Source organism: Prionailurus bengalensis, chromosome B3 (assembly GCF_016509475.1).
Source record: "Prionailurus bengalensis isolate Pbe53 chromosome B3, Fcat_Pben_1.1_paternal_pri, whole genome shotgun sequence".
Taxonomy (NCBI): Eukaryota; Metazoa; Chordata; class Mammalia; order Carnivora; family Felidae; genus Prionailurus; species Prionailurus bengalensis.
In genome coordinates, this window is record NC_057355.1 from 108841271 (window position 1) to 108868605 (window position 27335).

Here is a 27335-nt window from a genome sequence, read left to right on the forward strand (position 1 = left end):
AGGGATGTTGCAGGGCACATGGGTGGCTCAGTCGGTTGAGCTTCCGGCTTCTGTCAGGATCTGTAAGCAAGTAAGTTGATTTGGTTTTTTTCCAACATGCCCTTGCAGCCTGCATTCCAAAAGAAATCCTTTCCATTTCTATCAGTGGTTTATGTTCCCTACATATCTTCCATGGGAATTATAGCAATAAATGGCACAGAAACCAAAGAAAAGAATTAGAGCCAAAACATGTGGACATATATCTTAATGATTTCTTCCTGGTTATCAAAATGATACATGATTCCCATAAGAAAGTTAGCACAAAGAAAAGAAAAATAATTTATAAACATAGCACCCAGAAATAGACTTTTCTCCTTCTCTCTTATCTTTTCCCATCTCTCCTTCTTCCCTCCTGTTTTGCTTCCTTCTTTCTATCCTCTGAACAACTGTAATTGAGAGAATATTGAGGGGCGCCTGGGTGGCTCAGTTGGTTAAGCGTCTGACTTCGGTTCAGGTCATGACCTCACAGTTTGTGGGTTTGAGCCCCATGTCAGGCTCTGTGCTGACAGCTCAGAGCCTGAAGCCTGCTTCAGATTCTGTGTCTCCTTCTCCCTATGCCCCTCCCGGCTCGCACTCTGCCTCTCTCCCTCTCTCCCTCTCAAAAAACAAAACAAAAAAAAAAAACCCAAAACATTAAAAAAGAGAGAATATTGAAAATACAATCTTTGTATCCTGCTTTTCCACCTGGAATTGTATCAGCCTATAAATAAGTCATGAAATACAGCAGCCATAGAGGAACGATTGAGAGATTTGACCAGACAAAAATATGAAAGTTACCGTAAATAAAACTTAAAAACAAATTGGGCAATAACATTTGCAAACAATGTAACAAATCACTACTATCCATAATATGTAATAAGCTTCTAAAAAATAATCAGGGGTGCCTCGTTGGCTCTGTTGGTTGAACATCTGCTTCTTGATTTTGGCTCAGGTCATGATCCCAGGCTGTGGGATTCGAGCACCACACTGGGCTCCACACTGAGTGTGGAGCCTGCTTGAGATTCTCCTTCACTCTGCCCTTCTCCCCACCTTGTATGCACACTCTCTCTCTCAAATAAAAATAATAATAATCAAAAAGATAACTCAAACTTTAAAACGGGTAAAAAATGTGAAAAGGCGACAGAAGAAATACCAATGGTCATTAAACATGTTTTTAAAAGCTTAATCTCATTCGTAAGAAATGAAGTTAAAACAATGAGATCATTTTCCCTGGCAAATTGGCAAAGACCTAAGGATGATTATGTCTTACTTGAATAAGGAAGCCAAATGGATGTTCTCATACACTATTGGTGGGAGTATGAATTGATGCAAACTTTTTCAGCAATTGTTCAACTTATGTTTTCATTTTAAACATTTATATCCTTTGACACAGCATTTTTATTTCTTAAACCCAAGTAACCCCTCCTACAAGTGTGCAAGTAATGTTCATTACCCTCTGGCTTGAAGTTGCAAAAAATTAAAAACCATCTAAATGTTCATGGACGGGGGACTATTTAAATTATGATACACCTTTCTAATGGAATTTTAGGTAACCATTACAGAGAATGAGGTAGATCTATATAGAAATATGTCCAAAATATTTGTTAGGTAAGAAAAGCAAGTTTCTCATAATGTGTATTAGTGTCACATTGAGAAGAAAAGATTTGAAGACTGTGAGCCTGTCATCGTTTTCCCCATAATTTTTCAGGAATGATCAAATTTTATATGATGAAAATGATTTTATAATCACAAAAGAAGTAATTTTCAAAAGATAAAACTTCTGTCATAAAAATTTCCCATTTTTCATCTTTTATAAAATTTTATCAGCTCCCGTAAAATTCTGTCGTGTATATACCGTAAGTTGTTTAGCCATTCCCCTATGAATTAATACTTTGGCCTATTTCCAAATTTTTGGTATCCTGCAAGATGAAGCAATGAACATTTTCCTAAAATAGAACACTTAAGTTTATGCTCACAAAAGCACCACATCATGTAGCAGAGGTTGAGGGTTAAAACCAGAAAGAACCCATTAGATGATTCTGAATGTAAAAGGTTAATATTTTCTGACCCTTTTAAACCTTGACAAGACTAGGGATGCCCCACCTAAGAGGCAAAGGAGGGGCCCTTGCTTCCCTGGGTACTCAACTATGCTACCCACTCTGGCTGATAAATTATGAGCAGTATTTGTGGTCCCAGTGTGAAAAAGATCAGGGGCCTTATCCTCAGGATACTCTTCGCAGGGCTCGGTTCCCCAGCTGCCTTCTTCCCATTCCATTCCCTCTCCCCAGGTGAACTCATCCACACCCAGCTAATGACTCTGAAATTTGTATCTTCTGCCCAGCCTCTGAGTTCTAGCCATGTATATTCAGCTGCCTCTAAACGTCTCCACTTGGATGCCTAAAAAATAGCTCAATATGTCCAAAATAAATCCTGTGAGCCAGAACATGCTCACGCCTTCTTCCCTTTCACTGTCTATATCCTTCCATTACTGAATCCCATTACTTTTCCCCCCTATTAGCTTTGGGTCCATCTAGTTCCCTTTGCCTTCCTGCCACACCCTGCTCTAGGCCACCATCTTTTCTTTTCTGAACACTTCAGTTGCTTCCCAACTAGTTTCCTCATGTTCTCTCCTCCCCCACTGATCTGTTGTCCACATTGTAGCTGGAGGCTCATTGTACGATCACAAGTTAATGCTATCCATCCCTGTGTGTGACCTTTCAATGGTTTCTCTTTCTCCTTGGGCTAAAGACTGGAATTTTTACTGGCCCCTGCCTTGGCAGGCTCCTGCCGTTTCCTGTCTCATTCAGGCTTCTGAGCCCCTTGCATATTGTGTGATTCATAGATGGTACTCTAAGATTTGTTGGGTGGATGAATGGCTAAACATCTTATGTTAGGTAATACGTGAATGGCACTCCTATCTAACTGATGATACAATGAGATTTTAGGCTTTTGCTGTTTCAGTGACCTTTCAACATTCTTTTACCAATTTAACACAATCAGTCTTGCCTTGAAAAAAAAATTACAAGTTTTATATAAACCCAGACACTCAAAATACAAGCCAGTCCTAAATGGTTTTGTTGTGAAATTATGATCATAATATTAAATTTATTCTTTTCGGCCACCTCTTCACCCTTATCCATGTACCAGCTTCTCTTCCTTGGAAGAGAGCAGTGAATGATCTTCAGAATATTTGGCCACTAGAGACACATTTGCTGTGCACTCCCCTATTCCTGTACATGCAAGGATTGGAAAAAATTCATTGAACTCCTTCTCCATGCACACACTAAAAAACAAAGCAAAAAAATTTTTTTGGCAAAATTTTGACGATGCATTTCATAGTGATGTGCACAAAAATGTCCCTTTGCCATAATTCATTTTTTGGGATACTTATTGATTCTCACACAGTTCTTGTTGCAATTGGGGAAGTCTTCTCAGGAAATAATCTACTAGGGGGATTAGCCAGCAATGCAATGCCAGTATATAAAAGAGTGTTTGCCCACTGTAGTGGGTTATGAGGCCATGCTTTGGAAGGAGGTGAGCAGAACTGAGAATCCTGGATTTACCCCTGGGTAACTAAATAATGTTGCTGAGATCCTCGTTCACAGGGTTTGTTCAGGATTAAAATAAGATAATATGGCTAAAGCACTTAGCATCTGGTGAACATTTAGTGTAGCTGAATTCGCTACTGTCATACTATTGTGCTCTACAGAAGCTTTTTTCAGGTTATACGGACATGCACACACATAACTCAAATGAGCAGAGAAAAAGCAGTATACCTTGAATAGTATATTGACTGTATATTTTTAATAACCAATATCAATGTTGTATTTCATTAAAGAATTACTATCTTTCAGATTAAGATATTAAAATATTTACAGATGAGATGGTTTTATGTCTTGGATTTGCTTCAAAATCTGAAAAAAGATGGATCAGGAATGGAGTAAATGTATACACAAAACAAGATGGGACATGCATTGATAGCACTTATGCTTTGTGACCACTACAGGGATTGTTATATTAGTCTCTGTACTTTTGTATAGATTTGAAATTTTCCATGATAAAAAAATTTTTTAATAGATTAAAAATAGTTACTGAATAGCCTCTTAGAGTCATTCTTGTTCAAGGAGCCAGCTCACAACTCACCTTCCTTTATTTCTTTTGGAAGAGTCACTGATTCCGGTGATCTAAGCAGAAAGACTCATGTCATTCTGTTTTATGACTCTCAGAATAGCTCATGGTGGAAACAAAATAAATACAATTTCTGAATTTCCTTTGTCCTCAACCACTTGGGATGCTTCTCTGAAACCACTGTGGGCATTTTAAAGTAACCCTGATTATGCAGCAACAACAATGCATAAAGTAACTCTTTCTACCCTTCTATGCTTGTGTGACAAAAGTTACAGCTATTAAATACCGGTGCTAGTGACCTAATGAAGGATGAGCCGGTAATTGGGTATTTGGCACTTTGGGATCTGAGCCTCTGCCCTGTATGAACTTGTAATCTTCATTGTGTAGCCTTGTTAAGTTTGGCTGTTGAGTTACATGTTGGCATTGGAGGCTAAGGAACTTCAAAGCCAAAAACTGACCTTTGCATATTTCAAAGTCAGAAGTCATACAATGACTTTTTTTGCTTTTGCTTTTTTTTTTCTTTACCATCTTTTTTTTTTTTAAGTGTTATTTTATTTTGAGGGAGAGACAGCATGAGTAAGAAAGGGACAGAGAGAGGGAGACAGAGAATCCTAAGCAGGCTCCGCACTGTCAGCACTGAAGCCGATGTGGGGCTCAAACTCATGAACAGCGAGATCATGACTTGAGCTGAAATCAAGAGTCGGATGCTTAACCAAGTGTGCCACCCAGGTGCCCCATTTTTTCTTTTTTTTTAAGTGAAGATCATGATTACCCTTAAAATGGAAGCTGGCCGTGTCCATGAATGGCTCTGTAACCTTTGAATCTGTTTGACTAACTCTGTCAATGTTTTACTCTGTCATCTGGCTGCAAGCCATGGAAAAGTATTATGACTGGGTCCTCTCTGCTTTATAATCGTCTTTCCTAAAGTAGTTTCCCTTCTCCAGCTTCACCAAAGCAAAGAATTTGAACTCACATTTCAGGATTCTTCTTCTCCTCCCTCTGGAATCTGTCTCTAAGGGATAAAGCACATCACTTTTTATAAGTTTAATTACCTTAGAACAAGGATCCCAGTGAGGTTTATGAAGCTTCCTTTCTTCCCCTGAAAAGAAGACAGGCACTGAGCTGGCTAGGGAAGCTCACTGCTGTCTGTCTGACATGCTTCTGTTTATGTCTTTGGTCAGCGTCTTCTTCCATGACCAAGCTGGAGCTAGGGAGGAGTAAGGCTTAGCCCCAGCTAAGGGGGAGACAGGTACACAGACCGAGCCTTCTGGAATACAGTGCAGGGCATGCCGTTATAGGAGCAGGAACTAACTGGGTACTCTGGGGGCAGAGTTGACTCTCTGGGGATATCAGGACAGAACTTACAGAGAAGGTGTGAGATATTTAGGCTGAGGGCAGAACTAATAACCTGGGATTATATTATGCTCTTAATTGAACGCCCTTGGAATCCCAGTTTGGGAGTTTTGTCTATTAAGTAGCACCTGGTGTAAAACAAGCAATGGCGTTTCTCTCAGGGCTTGTACAGCTCTAAAGAAGGCCTAGAATTAGACTGAAAAGTCAGGATTGAAGTATAACCTGCCTCTGTGGCCTCCGGCATTCTGTGGCAGGGATGCACTGTGCTGTCAGTTCTGTCTTCTGAGCAGTGAGGCTGCGTTCTGGACTTCTGCAGAGGGCATTGTGATGGGCAGCTTACAGAACTGATTGCAAGCACTTGTCTCTCCCTGAACGATTCCTGCTGCCCATGACAGCGACTGAGTAATAAGCAATTAAACCTCTTACCTGGGATGTTAGTCACAAGCTCTCTTGAGCAATCAAAGGTCGGTGCTCCAGACCGTTGTGGGTTTCTGTTAGCACTTGTTTCTGTTACCAAACAAAATCCTTTATGAGTCCTTAGCAGGCATAACAGCTTTAGGAGAATTCAGAAACCCAGTAACCTTGTTTGGCAGTGAGAGAGCATGCTGTAGGCACAGGTCCACAGGGGCCTGGACGACTGGGCTAGAACCTGGTGCTGAAAGTGTTCGCCCCCAAGCTCTGATCCCCCACGGGCTTGCTCTCCCCTGGGGCAGCCGACTGTGATCTCTAACCTTGGCCACTTCTTTTTTTTTTTTTTAATTTTTAAAAATGTTTTTATTATTTATTTTTGAGAGAGAGTATGAGCGGGGGAGGGGCAGAGAGAGAAGGAGACACAGAATCCGAAGCAGGCTCCAGGCTCTGAGCTGTCAGCACAGAGACTGATGCGGGGCTCGAACCCACAACATGTGAGAGGATGACCTGAACCAAAGTCGGACACTTAACTGAGCCACCCACAAGCCCCTAACCTTGGCCACTTCTAATGTGTGCCATCTGGCTGAGAGGAGCCACACGACCAGGCACTGATAGGGCCTAGAGTCTGAAACCACTCCTGGAAGAACAGCTGAGAGAGACCATATTCTTGGCCATGACCTTCCTCCCATGTACAGGACCACAGTCATCCCACCTGCCACCCTGCACCTCGTGATTCCACCTTCAGATATGTCTTGCTTGAGGTGCCCAAGTGGCTCAGTCGGTTAAGCGTCCCACTTCTGCTCAGGTCGTGATCTCATGGTCGTGGATTTGAAACCCACATCAGGCTCTGTGCTGACAGCTCAGAGCCTGGAGCCTGCTTTGGATTCTGTGTCTCCCTCTCTCTCTGCCCCTCCCAGACTCGCACTCTGTCTCTGTCTCTTGCTCAAAAATAAACAAACATTAAAAAAAATACGTCTTGCTCATATTGTGTGGTGACTATGGGGAAGGAAAACATCTCCACTGATCACAGCCTACTGAAAACAGTTGCTTGTTAGAAAGTAGGGTTTTGCATGGAGAAGGCCAGATTTGGTTTAGAGGCAGAAAAGGCTTCCTTTCCTGAAGTGGGCAGCTGCGTGCTTACACAGCTTGTGCCCAGGGAGATTGCTGCCAGGAGCAGGTGAGCAGAGAGAAGGTCTGGTCTGCGTTCCCACTGATCTGTGCCAGGAAAACTCTGCTGCTTTAACCTCATTTATCGGGGATTCCTAGAAAACAGGACTTTGTTTTCATTCCTGGGTATCTCCAGTGACCTCTCTCTGTAAGACCTATGTGGTCACAGTATCAGCTCCCAGGGCACAGCCTGGAAACTGGTCACGCCAGTTCTGTCATCACCGATCTCCTCTGAGCCGAAAGGTGATCCTGGGCTGGACAGAGACCAGTCTGTCCCTCGGGCCACACAGGCCAACACAACTTGATTCCCAGAGCACAGATAGGTACATAGAGCCATGAGCACCCTGACACAGCCCACTGTGGGTGTGAAGCTCCAGAATGACAGTCCTGTGCCTGCTGTGAAGATGCCCCGGTGAGGGGACACCATCACGCCTAGGTTTTTATATGTGGGTAGCCTATTCATATGGGACCATCGTCTAGGAGCCCTGAGGCAAATTTTCAGAGTTGGTCTCAAGTTTTTTCTAAGATAACCCAAAGACGTTGGTTCCCTTTGAAATGTATGCAGAAAGCTTGCTTGGTGTGGTCTGATCGCCCACCCCATGAGCCAGCCTGCCCAGGTTTGGGGCCCGGCTGCCCTAGAGCACGCTGCTCTTTGTTTCTTTCAGAGATCTCAAACTGGACAACGTCCTGTTGGACCACGAGGGTCACTGTAAACTGGCGGACTTTGGGATGTGCAAGGAGGGGATTTGTAACGGAGTCACCACAGCAACCTTCTGTGGCACACCCGATTATATTGCTCCAGAGGTGAGTACGGCTTTGGAAATCCTGAGCAGAGATGCCACGGGCTGCTCTCGCGTGCTGTGGCTCTGGGGGCGCATTGCAAGCTGATGCCTCCGCACTCCCTTATGCCTCATTGGGTGAATGATGGCAGAAAATGCCCTCGGTTCCTATAAATAACAATTTGAATTAAAAATGTTGTTGTAGGGGCGCCTGGGTGGCTCAGTCGGCTAAGTGTCCGACTTCGGCTCAGGTCATGATCTCACGGTCCGTGAGTTCGAGCCCTGCGTCGCGCTCTGTGCTGACCGCTCAGAACCTGGAGCCTGTTTCGGATTCTGTGTCTCCCTCTCTCTGACCCTCCCCCATTCATGCTCTGTCTCTCTCTGTCTCAAAAATAAATAAACGTTAAAAAAAAATTTAAAAAAAATGTTGTTGTAAACCTTGTAGTTGCTTTAGGCATTAGCCCTGAATGAGGACAAAGTGTGCTCTGCTCACAGCTAGTTATTTTCCTCTTTGTCTCTACTTGGTGCTTTGATCCCAGCCCCATTTAGCAGCAGTAAATAAAGTTCCTCAGTCTTTCCCATGCAAGTGAGTGAGCCCAGTATCTTCCTCCCTCTATAGGGATGCAGTGCCAACACCCTTTCTGTTTTGGATCTGCACACGTACCATTACCTAGGCTGAAACAGGCCATAAATGTTTGATCACCTGGATGAGAAGTCCTCTGAATTGAACCACAGAGAAAACGGACCAGTCTCTAGAGATAGCATGAAATGTGCATTTTTTTTTTTTACTTTGATATTTCCTAATCCAACATTTTCCCTAGTCTTTAAGGACACATTTGTTAATCAGATGTGCAAAGCACTTCTCACATTGCCTTCTTCACACAGATCCTCCAGGAAATGCTCTACGGACCTGCAGTAGATTGGTGGGCAATGGGCGTGTTGCTCTACGAGATGCTGTGTGGTCACGCCCCCTTTGAGGCAGAGAACGAAGATGACCTCTTTGAAGCCATACTGAACGATGAAGTGGTTTACCCAACATGGCTCCATGAAGATGCCACAGGGATCCTAAAATCTGTAAGTCTGGCTTACCTAGCCAGGTTTGGCCAGCTGCATACCAGCTGGCTGTGTGTGCTGCTTGTGTTTTTTCAGTACCTTCCCATAGCAAGCTCCCAGTGCTAACTGCAATATATGTTTTAAATTGCAGAATCAAAGAATGAGTTCTCTCGGAATGTTTTCCTCTGTTATGCAGTAGTTCTTTCTGGGCCAAATGCAAGTGGTTGGTACCATTGTTTGCCACCTATCAAGTATTTCTAGCACCTGTGACTTTAGTGTAGGTGAAATGATGCACTTCCTTTATACAGTCAGGACATGCCAGGGTGTTGGGTCACGTGAACGCTATCCCCGGTTTGTTTACATACTGACTGTTTCTGTCTGCAGTGTCCAAGAAGCAGGATGAAGGGGCCTTTCCCTTCGTGCTGGGTGAAGCCGGGAGAGGTTTTCCAAACTTCTGCAGATTCCTTTTGCATTCATATCATTCTTATGAATAATAAGTGAGGTGCCAGGCCCAGATTCAGGTGCAGTGCAGTTAATGTATCATGAAAAGTCTTTTTTGTGTGCATTTAAGGTACCATGTTGGAAGCCTTATTTTGAAGTGAGGAAGAAACTTGGATTTGATGCTTTTATGTTGAAAATAAAAAAGCACACGTAATCTGGATCATTCCTATAACCACATTAGTTGAATTTACAAATCATGTATTATCACCTGCTGTATGCAAAGGGGAATAAAGGTGAATAAAAGCTCAGTTCTTCTAGTAGGGAAAAATCAGAACAATCCATTCTCTCTGTTGGATAAGAATTATTTTCCTTAAGTTATGTCCTTTTCAGTGATTTGAGGCAAAAAAACAAAATTTGGGAAATATTGGCTATCATGTTGAGAGACTTGTCTCCCTTTAGAAGTCTTCAGTCATATGATCAGCGCCTTTTCAAAAACATTTTGTACGCAGGTCACTGTGTACTGGCTGAAGGCACGATTGTCCCTGAGAATTCTCCGTATCACTAAAAGTGAAATAATCACAGAAATCCTTTTCAGGCAAATATCGTCAAAGTGAATTGTAATTAGTAACTTGATTCCCAAGGTTAGGTGCCAGTACCCCCTTGATATTGAGGAAACACTAATCTCCTATAGAAATAAAAGTGAAGTCACTTTGGATTCTGCCAAATATCTCCTAACAATGGCATATGTCCGTAAGAACAACTGAGTCGTAGAGTTAGTAGAAGTTTTAGACTGAGGAAACCAAGAATGTGGCTTTTATAATTTTATGAATAAAATACAAAGGAGGGCTTTTCTTTGTGGATTCATGCCCTAAAGTTTAACTTCTGGAAGGGAACAGCACTTGCTGAGGTTGGCTCGGGCTAACTCTGATGACCTAAGCTACTTTAACACAACCTAATCATGCTACAGAATCAGGCTTGCTTTGCATTATTACTTTCCCAGGACCATGGTCCATAATCTGGCTCTTAAGGCATGCTAAACCCCTGTGGCCTACAACCACCATCATTATATTAATGGTTTTTCATACTGCACATACTTAGTTCAATTTCTGTAGCTGATTTAGCATTATTTTTTAAGTATTATTTATTTTGAGAGAGAGAGAACATGAGCAGGGGAGGGATAGAGAGAGAGAATCCCAAGCAGGCTCCACCCACTGTCAGCACAGAGCCTGACACAGGGCTCTATCTCATGAACCATAAGTCATGACCTGAGGTGAAATCAAGAGTCAGACACTCAACCGACTGAGCCACCCAGGCGCCCCTGATTCAGCATTTTTAAAATGTAAAAGAAAACCCCAGAGTTTATGATTCAAATGAAAGTACTAGTTCAAAGTATAAAGAAATGTGTCTTGTTCACATGGTGTATGAATGTCATTATGCTTGCTACCATGAAGTGTAGGAAATAAGTCAGTTGCCTTAGGAAACTTTCATGTTCTCTCTATAGGGTTAACAATCCAGTTCAGCGTTTCTCCGATAAATATCTCCTCTCTTTTGTCTGGATCCAGGGGAAATCTTGAGGCCTCATCATTTGAGTTGGACATCACTCACATCTGCTTCTTTTGATTTTTTGTCTTCAAAACTGCAGTAGTCCTTAACTGTATTCCAGTATTTCAGAATCCTCTCGAGAGAATTCTTCCCAACTAAATCTGGGACCTAGATCTTAGCTCCCTCATTCAATCCCTGCGAAACCTAGAATCAGTACTAAGTCAAGATTAAGATCCATATGGAACTATTAAGATAGCTTCTTCTTAAGCAGGTACATCCAATTCCTTTAAAAGATATCTTTGATGTGTGTAAAAATATTTTTTGGTAATGTGACTATAGGTTATCCAGAAACATTCTCCCTCCACAGTCTTTGTTCTAAGAGAAAACTGAACCTCTGTTGCCTAAAGTGAACCTAATCTTCACTGGAGACTGACTTGTTCCCTCCCCTTGCAGTTTCGCTTTTTGGGAAACTGTGAACCTCTTCACTTCCTTTTAGTTTTCTTTCCGATACCAGTTGCTCAGCTGGGTCGAGACAGAACCTGAGGTCGTGATGTGTCATTGACCTTGCACTGGTTTTCCTAAGTGTCATTCTGTGTTCTCTATGGGGTGTCTCCCTGGAGGAAGGAGCATGGGCTTTCCTTGGTGACAGGCTTACCTCCTAGCTCTATTATATTTTGGCTCAGTGACCTTGGTAGTTACTGCACCTCTCTGAATCCTGGTGTCCTTGCTGACAAACTCAAGGTAATAAAACCCACGTCATAAGATTATTGTCCAGAACACCTTCAGCATTCGATTTCTTCTTTCTTCAAGGAGCATTCCTTAAAAGTGATTTTCTGGAAAACACTTGAAAAAGGTATCTGATAAAATTACTAAAATACATTTACCCAGAGGATTTCTGGGACACTTTTGTACATTTCAGCCTCTATGCCTAAAAATAAAAAGCTTAAATGCCATAGCTGAGGAATGCAGCTCTTCTCTGCAGAGGGCTGAGACATTTAAATGGAAGTGTGATCAAGGAAAAGCAAGAAAACAGTTAAGAGCACTCAAGACTTGAGGAAAGGCTTCGTTCACCAAGAAGGAAAGGCTTCGTCTGGGTGTGGTGGTGAAGAACCTGCCTCCATAGCAGAGCTGTCCAAGGACAAATCGTGGCTCTTTCACTCACTAGCTGTGTTATCTTTGGCAAATAGCTTAATTTTGCCATGCCTCAGTTTCCTCATCTGTACAACTAGGGTATGAGATAGTGTGCAGGGGGTACTTGGAACAGTGTTCGGCATAGATTAGATGCTCAGGAGGTGGCCACTAATGTCATTAATGAAAGCTGGATGCATGAAATCGTTGTTCGACTCTGTCCTTTGAAAAATGATTACTTTGTGTCTTGTGTTAGGAAAAGAGCTTAAGGTATCAAGTCATGCTTATAAACCATTCAGACTACTTTCTGGCTTTAATTGCAACTTGATTTAATTAGGCCAATACAGTTTTTTACTGCTAGGAGAAACCTTAGAGATTGTCTGTTGTCTATCCTGATCCCCCCATTTTATAGATAAGGAAACTGAGGCCCAGAGAAATTGTGACTCACCAAAGGCCATTAAGCACATTTGTTGAAACAAATTAGAACCCTTGTGCATTATTCGCGGGAATATAAAATGGTGCAGCCACTGTGGAAAACAATATGGCAGGCAGTTTCTCAAAAAATTAAACATAAAATTACCACATGGTCCAGCAATTCCATTTCTGGATGTATCGCCAAAAGAAATGAAAGAGGAACTTGAACAGATATTTGTACACCAATGTTTATGGCAGCAGTATTCACAATGTCAAAAAGGTGGAAACAATCCAAATGTTCATTGACAGATGAATGGATAAACACAATGTGGTAATAAGCATACAATGGATTATTATTCAGCTTTAAAAAGGAAGGAAATTTTGATACATGTTACAGCATGGATGGACTTTGAAGGCATGCTTAATGAAATAAGCTAAACACAAAGGACAAATGTATGATTCCTCTTATATGAGGGACCTAGAATGACCTAGAATGTCAAATCTATAAAGACAAAAAGCAAAATGGTGTTTGCCAGGGACTAGGAGGCGGGGCGTGGGGAGGTAGTGCGTAAGGGGTATGGAGTTTCAGTTTTGGAGGATGGAAAAAGTTCTGGAGATGGGTGGGTAGTGATAGATGCCCAACAGTGTGACTGTGCTAATGTGCTACACACTTAAAAGTGGTTCAGAAGGTAAATATCATGTTCTGTATATTATACCACAGGTTTTTTAAAAAATAAAAGAAAAACCCAGACCAGTAAGAACGCAGGCGCAAACATGACTAGGGTACAGGCTGAAGAATAAAAGGAGGTTGGAGGATGGGGCTTAGGGCCTACCAGCGTTCAAGGGGTGACAGTGGAAGAGGATTCAGTGAGGAGGTTAGGAAGGGATGACTTCAGGTTGTATAAACATCCAAATCTACTAGTTTTACTTGTGGCGAAATAGGCCAATGGTTTTACAATGTGATTTATTCACAAACTGTTGTCTGCAGTAACTTTTGAGTGGTACTGGCTCAGTAGGAACAAATGGTCCTCTGCCAGATAACGGAGGGCTTGGGGAGTCCATCTATGTTAGAAGTTTGATAAGCTGAGACATTTTTAAGGACTCTGAACAAGCCTTTATTCCGTTGTGCAATTCCAGTTCTAGATAAGGCACATTGCTTTCTTTAAAAATATTGACTTCAAGCCCTTTTCCAGGATTTTGTGACCGCCTATAATTCTGGGAACTTGGTGACATCAAGAGTCCCTAATGTTGAACGTTGACTCCATTGGCTGGTGTCTTGCATGGTCCTAAAAACTGTCAGGAGGTCCTCCAAGCTAAGTTTTGGACTACAATCACTTGTCATTACCCTTAATTTTTAGAGCATGGTTACTATTAGAAACATACACACAGAATTGTTGAGATGAAAAAATCTTTAAAAAGCAGTTTGTCTAAATCCCTCATTGGCAGATGAAGCCGAGACCCAGAGAGGTGAACCGACTTCACACGATAGAGTGGAAGAAACACGCACTAGTCTGAGAGGCACACAGCCTCATTCCCCCTCTGCCACGGCTCTTCAGTCTCCCTCTGCAAAGCAGGGATGATGACGCCACTGGTACCCACTTCAAATGAGGGAGTACACATGAAAGCACTTTCGAAGTGGCACGCACGATACGGGAGTTAAGTTCTTAGTATTGCAGAGTTATGAGTAGTAATTTCATAGCATACTGAGAGGTGTCGTTATCATCACCCTCTCTCCTTGATCAAGATCCACCAACATCACCAAGGTCATTAAGTGCTAAGTTGTACACGAGGCTGGGTTGAATTTTTATTCCAGAGAGAACTGTATTGTGTTTTTCCAGGAGTTTCTGTCCAAACCAAAGACACCTATGGGGGATGTAAATAGCCACACAGATAGATACTGATTCACTTATTCATTTAACAGGCATGTATCCATGCATATATGCATAGCAGCCATGGTTCTGCTGTGTTCAGGTACTACACAAGGGGCTGGAGGTGCAGGGAGGACCATGACAGACATCGTCCTTGCCCTCAAGGAATTTAAGTCCAGCAGGAATAGGAAGGAAAAAAGATGTTCGCAAAAGAAATTATACAAATAACAATATACTTAACAATTTGATTTTTTTTTTAAGTCTAAGGTGCTTTGAGAAGATATAGCAGGTCGATGTAACCCAATCTAGGTCATCGAGGGAGGCCATCCTGAGGAAATGACATTTAAGCTGAAACCAAAGGCTGAAGAGAAGCTAGTCAGGTTCAAGAAGTACACAAAGATCTTGAGTACTCTCAAGATCTTTGAGTACTCAAAGATTTGAGTATCTCTCTGGCAGTGGGGCTGGACTGTACTGAGCAAAGGGGTAGGGCTATTGGGGTTGTAGGAGATGACGCTGTGTGTGAAGGACACTGGAGGCCATGTGAAGGATGGCCAAGATAAGTCATTGAAGGATTTCAAGCAAGTATGAGTCACAAAATTGTTTTTTTCATGTTTAAGAGATCATCCTGAATAGTCATAAAGAGATACTGTAGACCGGACAGAAGCATTTGCAAGTGAAATATCTAGGATTGTTTTTTCTCAGTAATCCAGGGGTAGCAGAGTGGAACAGATGAAACAAGATTGGGTGTGTATAGTAAGTGTCAAGGCTGCATGATGGTTACATATTTGTGTATGTTCGAAAATTTCCGGGGGCGCCTGGGGGGCTCAGTCGGTTAAGTGTCCTGCTTCGGCTCAGGTCATGATCTTATGGTCCTTGAGTTCAAGCCCTGCATCGGTCTCTGTGCTGACACCTCAGAGCCCGGAACCTGCTTCAGATTCTGTGTCTCCCTCTCTCTCTGCCCCTCTCCACCTCACACTCAGTCTCTCTCTGTCTCTGAAAAATGAATAAACCTTAAAAAAATTTTTTTAAAAAGGAAAAGTCCCATAATAGTACAATTTTTTCAATGTTATGTGTTGTGTGTATGTGCACATACACAGGCACATATGTATACATACATACTTAGAACTTGTATAACATTGATTTTATATGTATATGTAGGTACACACACACACACACACACACACACACATTACAGACTGTGTAAAATGAACTTGGCCTTCATTAATGCATCAAAATCATGTCACAATACAAATATACAAACAGAAGAAATAATGTGAGCCACATAGCAGCTATCTGGCCAATCCAGCTACATCTTTTTTTTTTCTTTTTTTCAGTTTAGTTTTGAATTTATCATGAAATATTTCATTAGCAGTGGATCTGGATCCAGCTATGCCTTTTGATTGCCAGTAAGAGTCTCAAGGTCCTGGACTGGGAGTCTATATTATCCTGGTCATTTTTATGCTACAAAATTAATCAGATTTTAGCATTCTCATTCCTCAACATCCATGAACAGTCTCTGTACCTTCCCAAGAATTATACCTCAGCCCCAAGTTGATAAGCTAAGTGTACCCCAAAGAATGATTTCTTTTTTTTTTTTTTTACAAAGAACAGGGAATAAGAGAGCCCTCACTGGTGAGCTCTGCCCCGAGCTGCTCCCCTCCTGCCCTGTGGGATCCTTTCTTGTGGGCTGGGTCCTCCCTTTCCCACCAAGGCAGGAAGGGCCAAGATCTCAAGCCAGCCCTTCACGTCCGCTCCCCCCACCACTCTCAGTTGGTGGGCCATCCCTATTTGGCTTCCTGAGATTTCCTGATGCTTTTTTCCTTAGAACATAAGATCAGCACTGTTCCTGGAATTGGTGTCTGCTGGATATTTTGATTGCCTTTTTTTTTTCCTTCAAAAGGAAATACTGTTTGAATTGCTTTTTACCTTTTAAAATGGAAGGTATTTAGGGGTACCTGGGTGGCTCAGTTGGTTAATCGTCTGACTCTTGATTTCAGCTCAGGTCATGATCTCACAGTTGGTGAGTTTGAGCCCTGCATATGCTCTGACAGCATGGAGACTGCTTGGGATACTCTCTCTCCCTTTTTCTCTCTCTCCCTTTCTCTCTCTCTCTCTCTCTCTCTCTCTCTCTCTCTGCCCCTCCCCTGCTCTCTATCTCTATCTCAAAAATAAACTTTTTAAGAATGGAAGGCATTATTATCATCTCTGGAAACTGTTTGGATACCCATTTATATAGCATACCATAGATTCAGGTGTTAAGCATCTTGTGGCTTCATATGGTGTAATAATGTCAGTGAGTCCCCTGAATCAAGGGTGAGCGGGTATTCTTGTCCCATGTTCCACAGAAAATGAGTGGTTGAACAGGCTGGGCCCCAGCCAACAGAACTCCCAGTGTTACTTTCCTACCCTAGCCCTTCCTATCATCACCTTTACCCCCACCCCCAAGATTGTGGACTTTTAAGTTCCTTGTGTGAGGATGTTCAAACATTTCATATAGACGTGGATGGAGGCAGAGGACTTGTTTGTGAGGACACCCTTGGGGCACAGAACCATTGGGAAGAGGGGAACTGGAACATACACAGTTGAGTCCAGGACTTCTACTTGGGAAAAACCCCCCAAATCATTAACCATGATCCTTAAAACTAAAAATACCCATTGCATGCACTCAAAAAAACTGCAACGGGAAGACCATTTTTCTTGTTTGCTTTTTTGTCTCTCATTTCTCATCGTCCCTTTAAATGTGTATGTGAAATGCTCATATGTCCAAGCCCCAAAAGCAAAACAATCCCACCCATTAGCTCTCATAGATTATAAAAACTGGCAATACCCATAGAAGTTAACACAGAAAAGAAATATGAAGACACACTTGTGTAAAAGCATTCCAGATTTATGACTTGAAAAATGATTTTTAAATGTTTTTTTTTAACTTGGTTTTAGAATAATGCATGCTTTCTGTTGGCTGAGTTTCCTTAACTGGCACTAAATTAATTATCCCCAAATGCTAATAATCATAACACAGAAGAAAATACAGAGTTTGCTTAGAGTTTCTATGGTTGCACTGAGTTTTGCCTTCATGTAGCTCCAGAAAGAGAGACTTGGGGAAGTCCTCACGAATCCGAAGAGCTTAGGAAGGTGATGGCCTTTCTGTGAGGTGAGTGTTCCTTTGTACTAAATCATCTCCTCTCCTCGGAGGGATCACGAGGCTCAGTGCTGACTCAGGTGGAGTCAATGCCCTTTTCTGTGAGCTCACACAGGTGGCCAGGTTAAATAAGTGCTGAAAGGAGTTTGGTGCACTCTCCTGAGTCACCTTTGTCAGTTCAGGAGGCATTGTAAACTTGGCATTAGAGGGAGATTACAGAGTGCTTTTGTTCTTAAGCTTTATAGAAATTAAAGTGTGTGTACTTGTGTGGGTTTACCTGTCATCACACCTATCAGATTTCATCATCTGCATTGTCTGCAGGAATCCTGTTTGCCTCTGTGCACAAAGGGGGAATCACAATCAGTGCTGGGAGCCTCTTTTAGCCATGAGTGTGTCCCACGTCTGTCACCAGGCAGTTGATGAGAGCAGCATTGAATTTGACCCTCTCTGTTTCCTACTCCTCTCCTGGCAGAAGTTGAGATGCTCAAGGGAGGTGGTCAGCCAGGAGGAGGCTGAGGAAGTGGAGGAAAAACTGGGACCAGATTAAGGTAGAGGATCTAACTGTGGATCATTAGAACTGATGTTTCAAACACGGTGATGGGGAAAATCCAAAAGAAATTTACTGAATGATTCTTTAGCAAGAGAGATAGTTAACACCGGGACTGGTGTTCCCATATGAGGAAATGGAGCTGCTCCACAGACCTCTTACTGTAACTGCTAGTGCAATGAACACTTTTCAGAAATGAACCATTTTCTTACAGATAGATCAATGCGAGTGTTGGCCGAAGATAGAAAAACAGTAGCACGTTGATCTTCCTATAGACTTTTTGACATTTTAAAAATCATATTTTATTAAACTTACTGTACTCAGCTTCCTTCCCCCTTATTTTAGCTTACATGTTTACTAGGAATAGAGGTCCTGGTGTTTTATTTGTAGCTGGCAGTGTGAAGCATTTTTTTAATGGAGTAATACCACTCCATTAAAATATACCACTTGCCTATTTTTTTTAAGTTTTAATTTATTTTAATTTATTTTTTATTTTTTTTAATGTTTATTTTTGAGACAGAGAGAGAGAGACAGAGTATGAGCAGGGGAGGGGCAGAGAGAGAAGCAGTCTCCAGGTTCTGAGCTGTCAGCATAGAGCCCAATATGGGACTCAAACCCACAAGCTGTGAGATCAGTACTTGAAGTCGGGCACTTAACCTACTGAGCCACCCAGGTGTCCCATTTTTTCAATTTTTTTTTATGTTTAGATTTTGTTTTAGAGTGAGAGAGAGAGCACATGTGAGTGGAGGAGAGGGGCAGAGGCAGAGAGAGAATCTTAAGCAGGCTCTGTGCTCAGCACAGAGCCCAATGTGGGACTCAATCCTATGACCCTGGGATCATGACCTGAGCTGAAATCAAGAGTTAGACTCTCAACCAACCGAGCCACCCAGGTGTTTCTTCCACCACTTGCCTCTTCAGTCTCCATATCTCAGCCAGGAGGATGAAGATGTCAGAGGTTTTATAAAATGAGCGTGGAAACCCTTTTGATGTGGTAGTTTGCTAACCAAGAAATGTGGGTCGGAAGAGCTTTTTGTTTTAAGCTGGAAAAACTCTTGTGAACAGAACTCGTACACTTATTTTCTTTCATGTGCCCTTTCCAACTATCAAAGACCAATAATCTTTAGCCGTTGATAGTTACTTTTGGTTCAGACACCAAAGATAGTGTCTCTCCTAGGTAAAGACAAGTATTGGCCTGGGTTCCATCAGGAGGAAATAAAAGGCATTGTGTAGTGTCCTGTAGAGGATCCTTGTTTTTTTTGTTTTTTTTTTATTAAATTTTTTTTTCAACATTTATTTATTTTTGGGACAGAGAGAGACAGAGCATGAACGGGGGAGGGGCAGAAAGAGAGGGAGACACAGAATCGGAAACAGGCTCCAGGCTCTGAGCCATCAGCCCAGATCCCGACGCGGGGCTCGAACTCACGGACCGCGAGATCGTGACCTGGCTGAAGTCGGACGCTTAACCGACTGCGCCACCCAGGCGCCCCTAGGATCCTTGTTTAGTACTTGCTTCCTTTAAGTAGCTACATTTCAGGGGATCACACCTGAAAACAAGTGGTAGTGGCTACGGTGAATAGAGCTTCCTTTTCCTTTAACGCTTGGGAGTTACTGGAGAGCAATGAAACCTGACCTGTCAGTCAGAGCTGCTTGAGACTGGTTTGCCAGGAATAAAACCATCTTGGCCAACAACATTGGTGTTGGCACAAGTGTCTGACCTTGGGCTTTTCTGTCTCTGGGACTCACCTCTGACCTTTACCTTTTTTTAAACCAACATTGTCTTATGACTTGGGATTTAGGGGAAGCTATAATGATTATAAAACACAGGAAAATTAGAGTGTTAAGAGCACTGAAAAGGAATTAAGTAGTTGCCCACAAAAAAGGTGCTGGATTCCAGTCACTGACAGCATGAGAAATATAGCCAACAAACTCACTACAGACTTCAGCACTGTTTCTACTCCATTACAGGATCAACAGTACAGGGTATTATACTGGCTTTCATGAGGAGGAAATAAAGTACACTGTACACTGTGTCTCTGGAGATAGAGAATATTCTGATGTAGATTAGTTACAAGTAACTTAGCAGTAAGATGTTGATCCATTGGCATTTTCAAATATATACTCGCATGCCCTCTTCAGTGTCTCGCCCAAGGAGATTAGCTTGACCAAGCTTTGTTTCATTTTATTGTTTATAAAGACAAGTCCACTTGAGACCCAAGGAAAATGTGGCTTCTCTAGCTGAGGGAGGTATATCTTCAAAATGTCAGCTCTTCTCTCCCAGAATTTTAACGATAAAACTAAGAAGAGACCAAAGATAGGATAAGATTGTAGACTCTTGATATTAGCATAGGCCATGAAAGGCATTGATCTCCCTTCCCACCTGATGCCAGATAGGTTATCCAGAATCCTTGACAACTCATGGAAGTTCTTCTTTGAATGTTTCCAATAAGACAGTCGTGTTCCTCCTAGCAAAGCTCTTTCTATCGCTTAATGGCATTGGGTATTAAACTTAATTGTCTTTATAAGCTTATATATGCTCCCTTAACTCCAACTCCCTAAACAGATTTCTCCTACTTGGAACTGCTTCTTATGGCGGACACCTCTTCTGGTGTTTGAAAATATCAGCAGTGCCTTTCTATCCTTTTTTCTCCAATATAAAGACCTCTGTTGTTCAAAGTAAAGCAAGGTAGTCAGACTAAAGGATTCTTTGGGTTCTTTTCAAGACTATTTGTTGTCTCTCCCTTCTCTTAGTACCTGCTGGTCACATGGGCCAGCACAGGAAGTGTAACATAAGTAAGCACACAAAATGCTGTGCATTCTCCTTCACAGGTGAAGTCCTGAATGTCATCCCATGATTCCTCCTGACCTGTCAGCCCACACTGGTTTTTGATCCAGAAAACAAATTAGAAGATTGGTCGCCTCAAGAGGTGGTTTAGCACAGTGACTGAAAGCAAAGGTTTCTAGTACTAGATAGAAACTCTAGCACTCCCAAACTGGGTGGCCTTGGGACAGGTTACAGATTGGACTATTCCTCGGTTTTCCAGTATGTAAAAAGGGAATGATAATCAGGGTTGCTGTAAATATTCTATAGAATGAACTTGAAACACTTAAGTCAATACCTGTTGTAATGCAAGAACATATATGTAGAGTAATAGTAACGGCTACCACTTATCAAGCTACAACATTTACAAAAACTATACCATTTTTTAAATTGAAGTATAGTTAACATACAGTGTATTAGTTTCAGGTCTACAACACAGGAATTCAACAACTGTATGCATTACAAAATGGTCACCATGATAAGCACAGTTACCATCTGTTTCTTGCAAAACATATTCCCTATGTTATATTTTTCTTCCAGTGACTTATTTGTTTTACAACTGGAAGTTTGTACCTCTTAATTCCCTTCACTTATTTTGCCTATCCCTCCGCTGGCAACCATCAGTTTGTTCTCTGTATTTAGGAGTCTGTGTCTGGTTTTGTTTGTTTTGTTTTTCAGATTCCACATATAAGTGTAATCATATGGTATCTGTCTGACTTATTATACTTAGCATAATACCATCTAGGTCCATCCATGTTGTTACTAATGGCAACATCTCATTACTTTTTATGGTTGAGTGATATTCCATTATATGTGTATACCGCATCTTCTTTATCCATTCATCTATTGATCAAAACTTGGATTGTTTCCATATCTTGGCTATTGCCAAAAAAATGCTGCAGTAAACATAGAGATGCATATGTCTTTTCAAATTAGTGTTTTTGTTTCCTTCAGGTAAATACCCAGAGGTGAGATTACAGGATCATACAGTATTTCTATTTTTATTTTTATTTTTATTTTTATTTTTATTTTTATTTTTATTTTTATTTTTATTTTTATTTTTTGAGGAACCTCCATACTGTTTTCCACAGTGGCTGTACCAGTTTACATTCCCACCAACAATGCATGAGGGTTCCTTTTTCCCCATCCACATCCTCATCAACACTTGTTGTTTCTTGTCTTTTTGACATTAGCCATTCTGACAGGTGTGAAGTAATAGCTCATTATGGTTTTGATTTGCATTTCTCTGACGATTAGTGATGTTGCACATCTTCTCATATCTGTTGGTCACCTGTAGGTCTTCTTTGGGAAAATGTCTATTCAGGTCCTCTGCCTATTTTTTAATCAGATTGTGGGGTTTTGGTGTTGACTTGTCTTACCTTTTTTCTGTATTTTGGATATTAACTCCTTATTGGATATATCATTTGTAAATATCTTCTCCCATTCAGTATGTTGCCTTTTTGTTTTGTTGATAGTTTCCTTCACTGTGCAAAAGCTTTTTATTTTTTGTGTATTCCTAATAGTTTATTTTACTTTCGTTTGCCTTGTCTGAGGAGACATCTCCATAAATATGTTGCTAAGGCAAATATCCAAGAGATTATTGCTTGTGTTTTCTTCTAGGAGTTTTATGGTTTCTGGTCTCATATTTAGGTCTTTAGTCCATTTTGAGTTTATTTTTAGGTATGGTATAAGAAAGTAGTCTAGTTTCATTCTTTTGCATGTAGCTGTCTAGTTTTCTCAGCATTTACTGAAGAGACTGTGTATATTCATGCCTCCTTTGTCATAGATTAACCACATAAGTGTGGTTTTATTTCTGGGTTCTGTTCCATTGATCTGTTGTCTGTTTTTGTGCTGGTATCATCCTGTTTTGATTACTGTAGCTTTGTAGTATAATTTTAATTTGGGGATTGTGATACCTCCAGCTTTGTTCTTCTCTTTTAAGATTGCTTTGGCCATTGGGGGTCTTTTGTGTCCATAAAAATTTAAACAGATAAATGGAAAGATATACCATACTCATGGGTTAGAAGAATTAATGTTAAATGTCGATACTTCCCAATCTATAAATTCAATGTAATCTCTATCCAAACACCAATATTACTGTTCACAAAACTAAAACAAACAATCTTAAAATTTGTACCATTCTTTTTCCTACTCCTGCAGCTGCTCCCTGCCCAAATCAGTCTAGATCTGGATCCCTCTGTGCTTTGAGAATGGCAAGATGGTCTATTGCCAGCAGTGTGCAGATTACTAGTTCCAGCCCTGCCTAGTAAATTCCATTCAGACCCAATCTGAACAAGCTAGAACAACTCTCCCTCTCTTGGCTCTTCCAATAGTCCATGGAAATACCATTCTGTAGAATAAACTGTACTTGAGAAGATTAGTTTGCCTCCCAAGAGATATTTAAAAAATCCATTATCTATCCTTTCCACCTGCCCCCGAGATCCATCCCACCCCCAATGGGTTGTTGTGTCTCATTTTAGGTTTAAATGTCTGTCTCTGCCTTCTTCTATGGAAAAGTGACTTCTCAATGCCAAGCCAAAGCCCGGTGTCTCTCTCCTCCTTTGCTGCTCCGTCAGTTAATTCACATGCCTCCCTTTGTCCCTCTTACCACTGCTCTGGGCTGGATGGTGCTCCTGGGTTGTCATTCCCAGGTCTGTGCCTCACCACTGCAGCTGGCATGAAGGGCTACAAGGGTGGTTGATGAGTAGTCTTCATAAGCAGGTTAGATTCTGCCTATAACAGTGGCAATAGACAGACATATGACTGCAACATGCACACACTGGCATTCACTTTGTCACCCCCACGGTGGCCATCAGCTATGCACCTATGGTGGGGTTGGCCAACATAGCTGTGAATCCTATTCTGTGTCCTGTGTTCTTTCTCTGCACTCCCTCCCCAGCATTGTCTGTAGAGCCTTAAAATGCCTTCTTTCCATTTAGGAGCATCTCCCTGGAATATTGATGGGAATGTCCTGTGGCATGGTTTCCTTCCCCACGACTTGCCAGAATTAACCATTTCTGCCTCTTTGGTCTGAAACTGAATGAAAAGAGAAGGTCATTTTGTTTGTCCAACAGCCAAATCCAATTATTAGGAGAAAATACAGTGTTTTCTCCCTCCTGGAAGAAAATCTAATTAGACTAATTGGTCTATTTGTATAACTAGTCCTCTTCCTCTGAAATCAGACAGATTTTGAAAGAGGAAAAAATAGCCATTGCCTACATTTTAATGAGTTTCAAAGTACATTTGAATCCTGTTCTCTCAAGACACATTATTATATGGGGTTAGTTTAAACTCTATCCTCCGGAACATTCAACAACTCAAAACCAAAGCCTCCTCCTGTGTAGCAGAGCCTATGACACATCAGAATGCTGCCCCCGGCACCAGATTCACAAAGAAGTTGCCCCGTTGCATCCTTGATCCTGGGTTCAGTATCTCCCTTCTATTGTTAAAGCGGATACAACTGCACAATAAAACCTGAGTATTATTTGTATCTCTTGTCTTAAGATGGTCTTTAGGAACCTTTGCTGTCAGAAAAACTGTTTTCCGGAGACCACCACAATGGCCCCACCGTGAAAGCAAAAACAGACCTTGTTTTATCTTTCCTGGCTGCAGTGTTGAGTAGCAAGGAGAGCCGCTTGAGCCTCAGGGTCAAGGGTGACTTCAGACCTTACTCTTGGAGGCGTTCAGTCCATGCCCCTGACTCTAGGTAAAACAGGATGGACCTACGCGTGGTTTAACAAGATGCTTACTAATACATTTATTGAGGGCTTCCTTTGTGCCAGGCATTTACTTGTCATAACAACCTTATGAAGTACAGGAAAATCTCCATTTTATAGTTGAGGAATCTGAGGCCCAGAGAAGTTAATAAATTTATACAAGGTCACACAGCTCATTAGTGGTAGAATTGGTATACAAACACAAGGAGTTGAACTGCAGAGCCTAACCAGTTAACCTCTGTGCGTTATCAGAGGAGCTCTTCTACCCTTCATATATCCTTCCTTGGTGTGCAGGAGGATTCCCAGGACATTCTGGTACAAACCTGGCCTAAACTGCTTACACTCCACTGTAGAGCTACCTTCAGGAGGACAGGTGACTGTTTTCCCCTGTAGTCATGCCTTCTCTGCAGCCTTGAAAGAACTGTTAACTTTCTCATTCTCAGGGCAGATGTAGTTCAGGTTGCTTCGGTATCCTCTAGTTAAATTCCACTTTAATGAGGACTCCAGAAGGAAGGGGAATATCAATGAAACCATCCAGTCTTGACCCCCCTCCTGTCCCTATTCTCCAGTTACTTTGACAGTTAGATTTGGGGTGGAATCAGATTTTCCACCCTGGCCTCTTCACTCACTCTTTGCAGCTTATAAAGTGCTTCTATTGACCCTAGAAAATATCCTGTTTCCTTTAGTAAATGTGTCCATAATCTTTCATGAAGTCACTTTATTTTCCTCCTTGGCTGACTTTCTCATTTGGACCACAGTCGGGAAAAGGTCAGTTGAGGCAAGTTTAAGTATGACCTTAGATGTGGCTAGACATTGCTCCAAACAACATTGTTGCTAATTTGTTTGGTATTTGAATCCCATTAGGGACATAAGCAAACAGAGGAAGTTTTCTGCAAAAGAATTATGCCATTGCTGTTCGCAGCAGCAGGAATACAGTGTTTAGGGAGAGTCCTGTGCCTGGCCTAGAGCAACAAGTCCCCTCTATCCCCAACCCTATACACCTCTTTGCATCTTTGGAGGGTTGGTCATGAAGGGACTATAATCTCCACCTTGGGATGGTCCCTGTCCTGGTTTCTGTTTCATTCATCCTCCCTTTTTATTTTTTTTTTTTGAAGGATAGTTGACACACAATGTTACATTAATTTCAGGTGTACCATATAGTGATTTGACAAGTCTGTGTTATGATATGCTCACCACAAGGTTAGCTACCACCTGTCACCATACAATGCTATTACAGTACCATTCATTAGGGTCCCTGTGCTGTACCTTTTATCACTGTGACTTATTCATTCCATATATCCCACTAGCCTTCACCCATTTTGCCCGCCACCCCCCACCCCCGACCCAGCCTCCCCTCTGGTAACCATCAGTTTGTTCTCTGTATTTTGGGTTCTGCTTCTGTTTTTTGTTTTAATTTTTAGATTCCACATATAGCTGAAATCATATGGTATTCGCCTTTCTCTGACTTATTTACTTAGCATAATACCTTACAGGTCCATCCATGTTGTCAGAGATGGCAAAGTCTCATTCTTTTTATGGCTGAGTAATGTTCCATTGTACATTGTGCCACTTCTTCCTGATCTGTTAATCTCAGTGGCCACTTGGGTTGCTTCCGTATCTTTGCTATTGTATCTATTGCTGCTATAAACATAGAGCTGGCATGTATCTTTATGAATTAGTGTTTTTGTTTTCTTTGGGTAAATACCCAGAAGTAGAATTACTGAATTATATGGTATTTCTATCTTTGATTTCTTGAGGAACCTCCATACTGTTTTTTCCACATGGGCTACACAGTTTACATTCCCACCAACAGTGCATGAGTGTTCCTTTTTCTCCACATCCTTGCCAGCACTTATTTCTTGTGTTTTTGATTCTAGCCAGTCTGACTAGGTGAAAGGTGATAGTTCATGGGTTTGAGTTGCATTTCCCTGATGATGAGGGATGTTGAGCATATTTTCATGTGACTGTTAGCCATCTGTAGGTCTTTGGAGAAATGTCTATTCAGGTTCTCAGCTCATTTTTAATTGGACTATTTGTTTTCTGAGGTTGGGTTGTGTAAGTCCTTTCTACAGTTGAGATCTTAACCCCTTATTGGATATGTCATTTGCAGATATCTTCTCCCATTTGGTAGGCTGACTTTTTGTTTCATCGATGGTTCTCTTCATTGTGAAAAAACTTTTTACTTTTATGTAGTCTGAATAATTTATTTTGCTTTTGTTTCCCTTGCCTGAGGAGACATATCTAGAAAAATGTTGCTAAGACCAGTGTCAAAGAGATTACTACCTATGTTTTTTTCTAGGAATTTTATGGTATCAGGTCTTACATTTAGGTCTTTAACCCATTTTGAGATTATTTTTGCATGTGATGTATGAAGGTGGTCCAGTTTTATTCTTTTGAATGTAGCTATCCAGTATCCCCAGTACCATTAAAGAGACCGTCTTTTCCCTATTGTGCTACTCCTTTGTCATAGATTAATTGATCAACTAAGCATGGTTTCTGTGCTCTCTTTTCTGTCCTACTGAAATATGTGTCTGTTTCTGTGCCAGTACCATACTGTTTTAATTACAACGGCTTTGCAGTGTACCTTGGAATTTGGGATTGTGATACTTCCAGCTTTGTTTGTCTTTCTCAATATTGCTGTGGCTATCCAGGGTCTTTTGTGGTTCCATACAAACTTCAGGATTATTTGTTTTAGTTCTGTAAAATAATACTATTAGTATTTTGATAGAGATTTTATTGAATCTGTAGGTTGCTCTGGGTAGTATGGACATGTTAACAATGTTAGTTCTTAGTCCAATCCACGAGCGTGGAAT

General features: G+C 41.5%; 1 protein-coding gene across 1 annotated transcript in view; it reads left to right on the forward strand.

The window, feature by feature from the left end:
* Nucleotides 1-27335, forward strand: part of PRKCH (protein kinase C eta) — a 232392-nt gene that overhangs the window by 194583 nt on the left and 10474 nt on the right. The window contains 2 exon segments of the mRNA XM_043556305.1: nucleotides 7743-7881; nucleotides 8742-8930. Of these exon segments, the coding sequence (XP_043412240.1) occupies nucleotides 7743-7881; nucleotides 8742-8930 (328 nt within the window).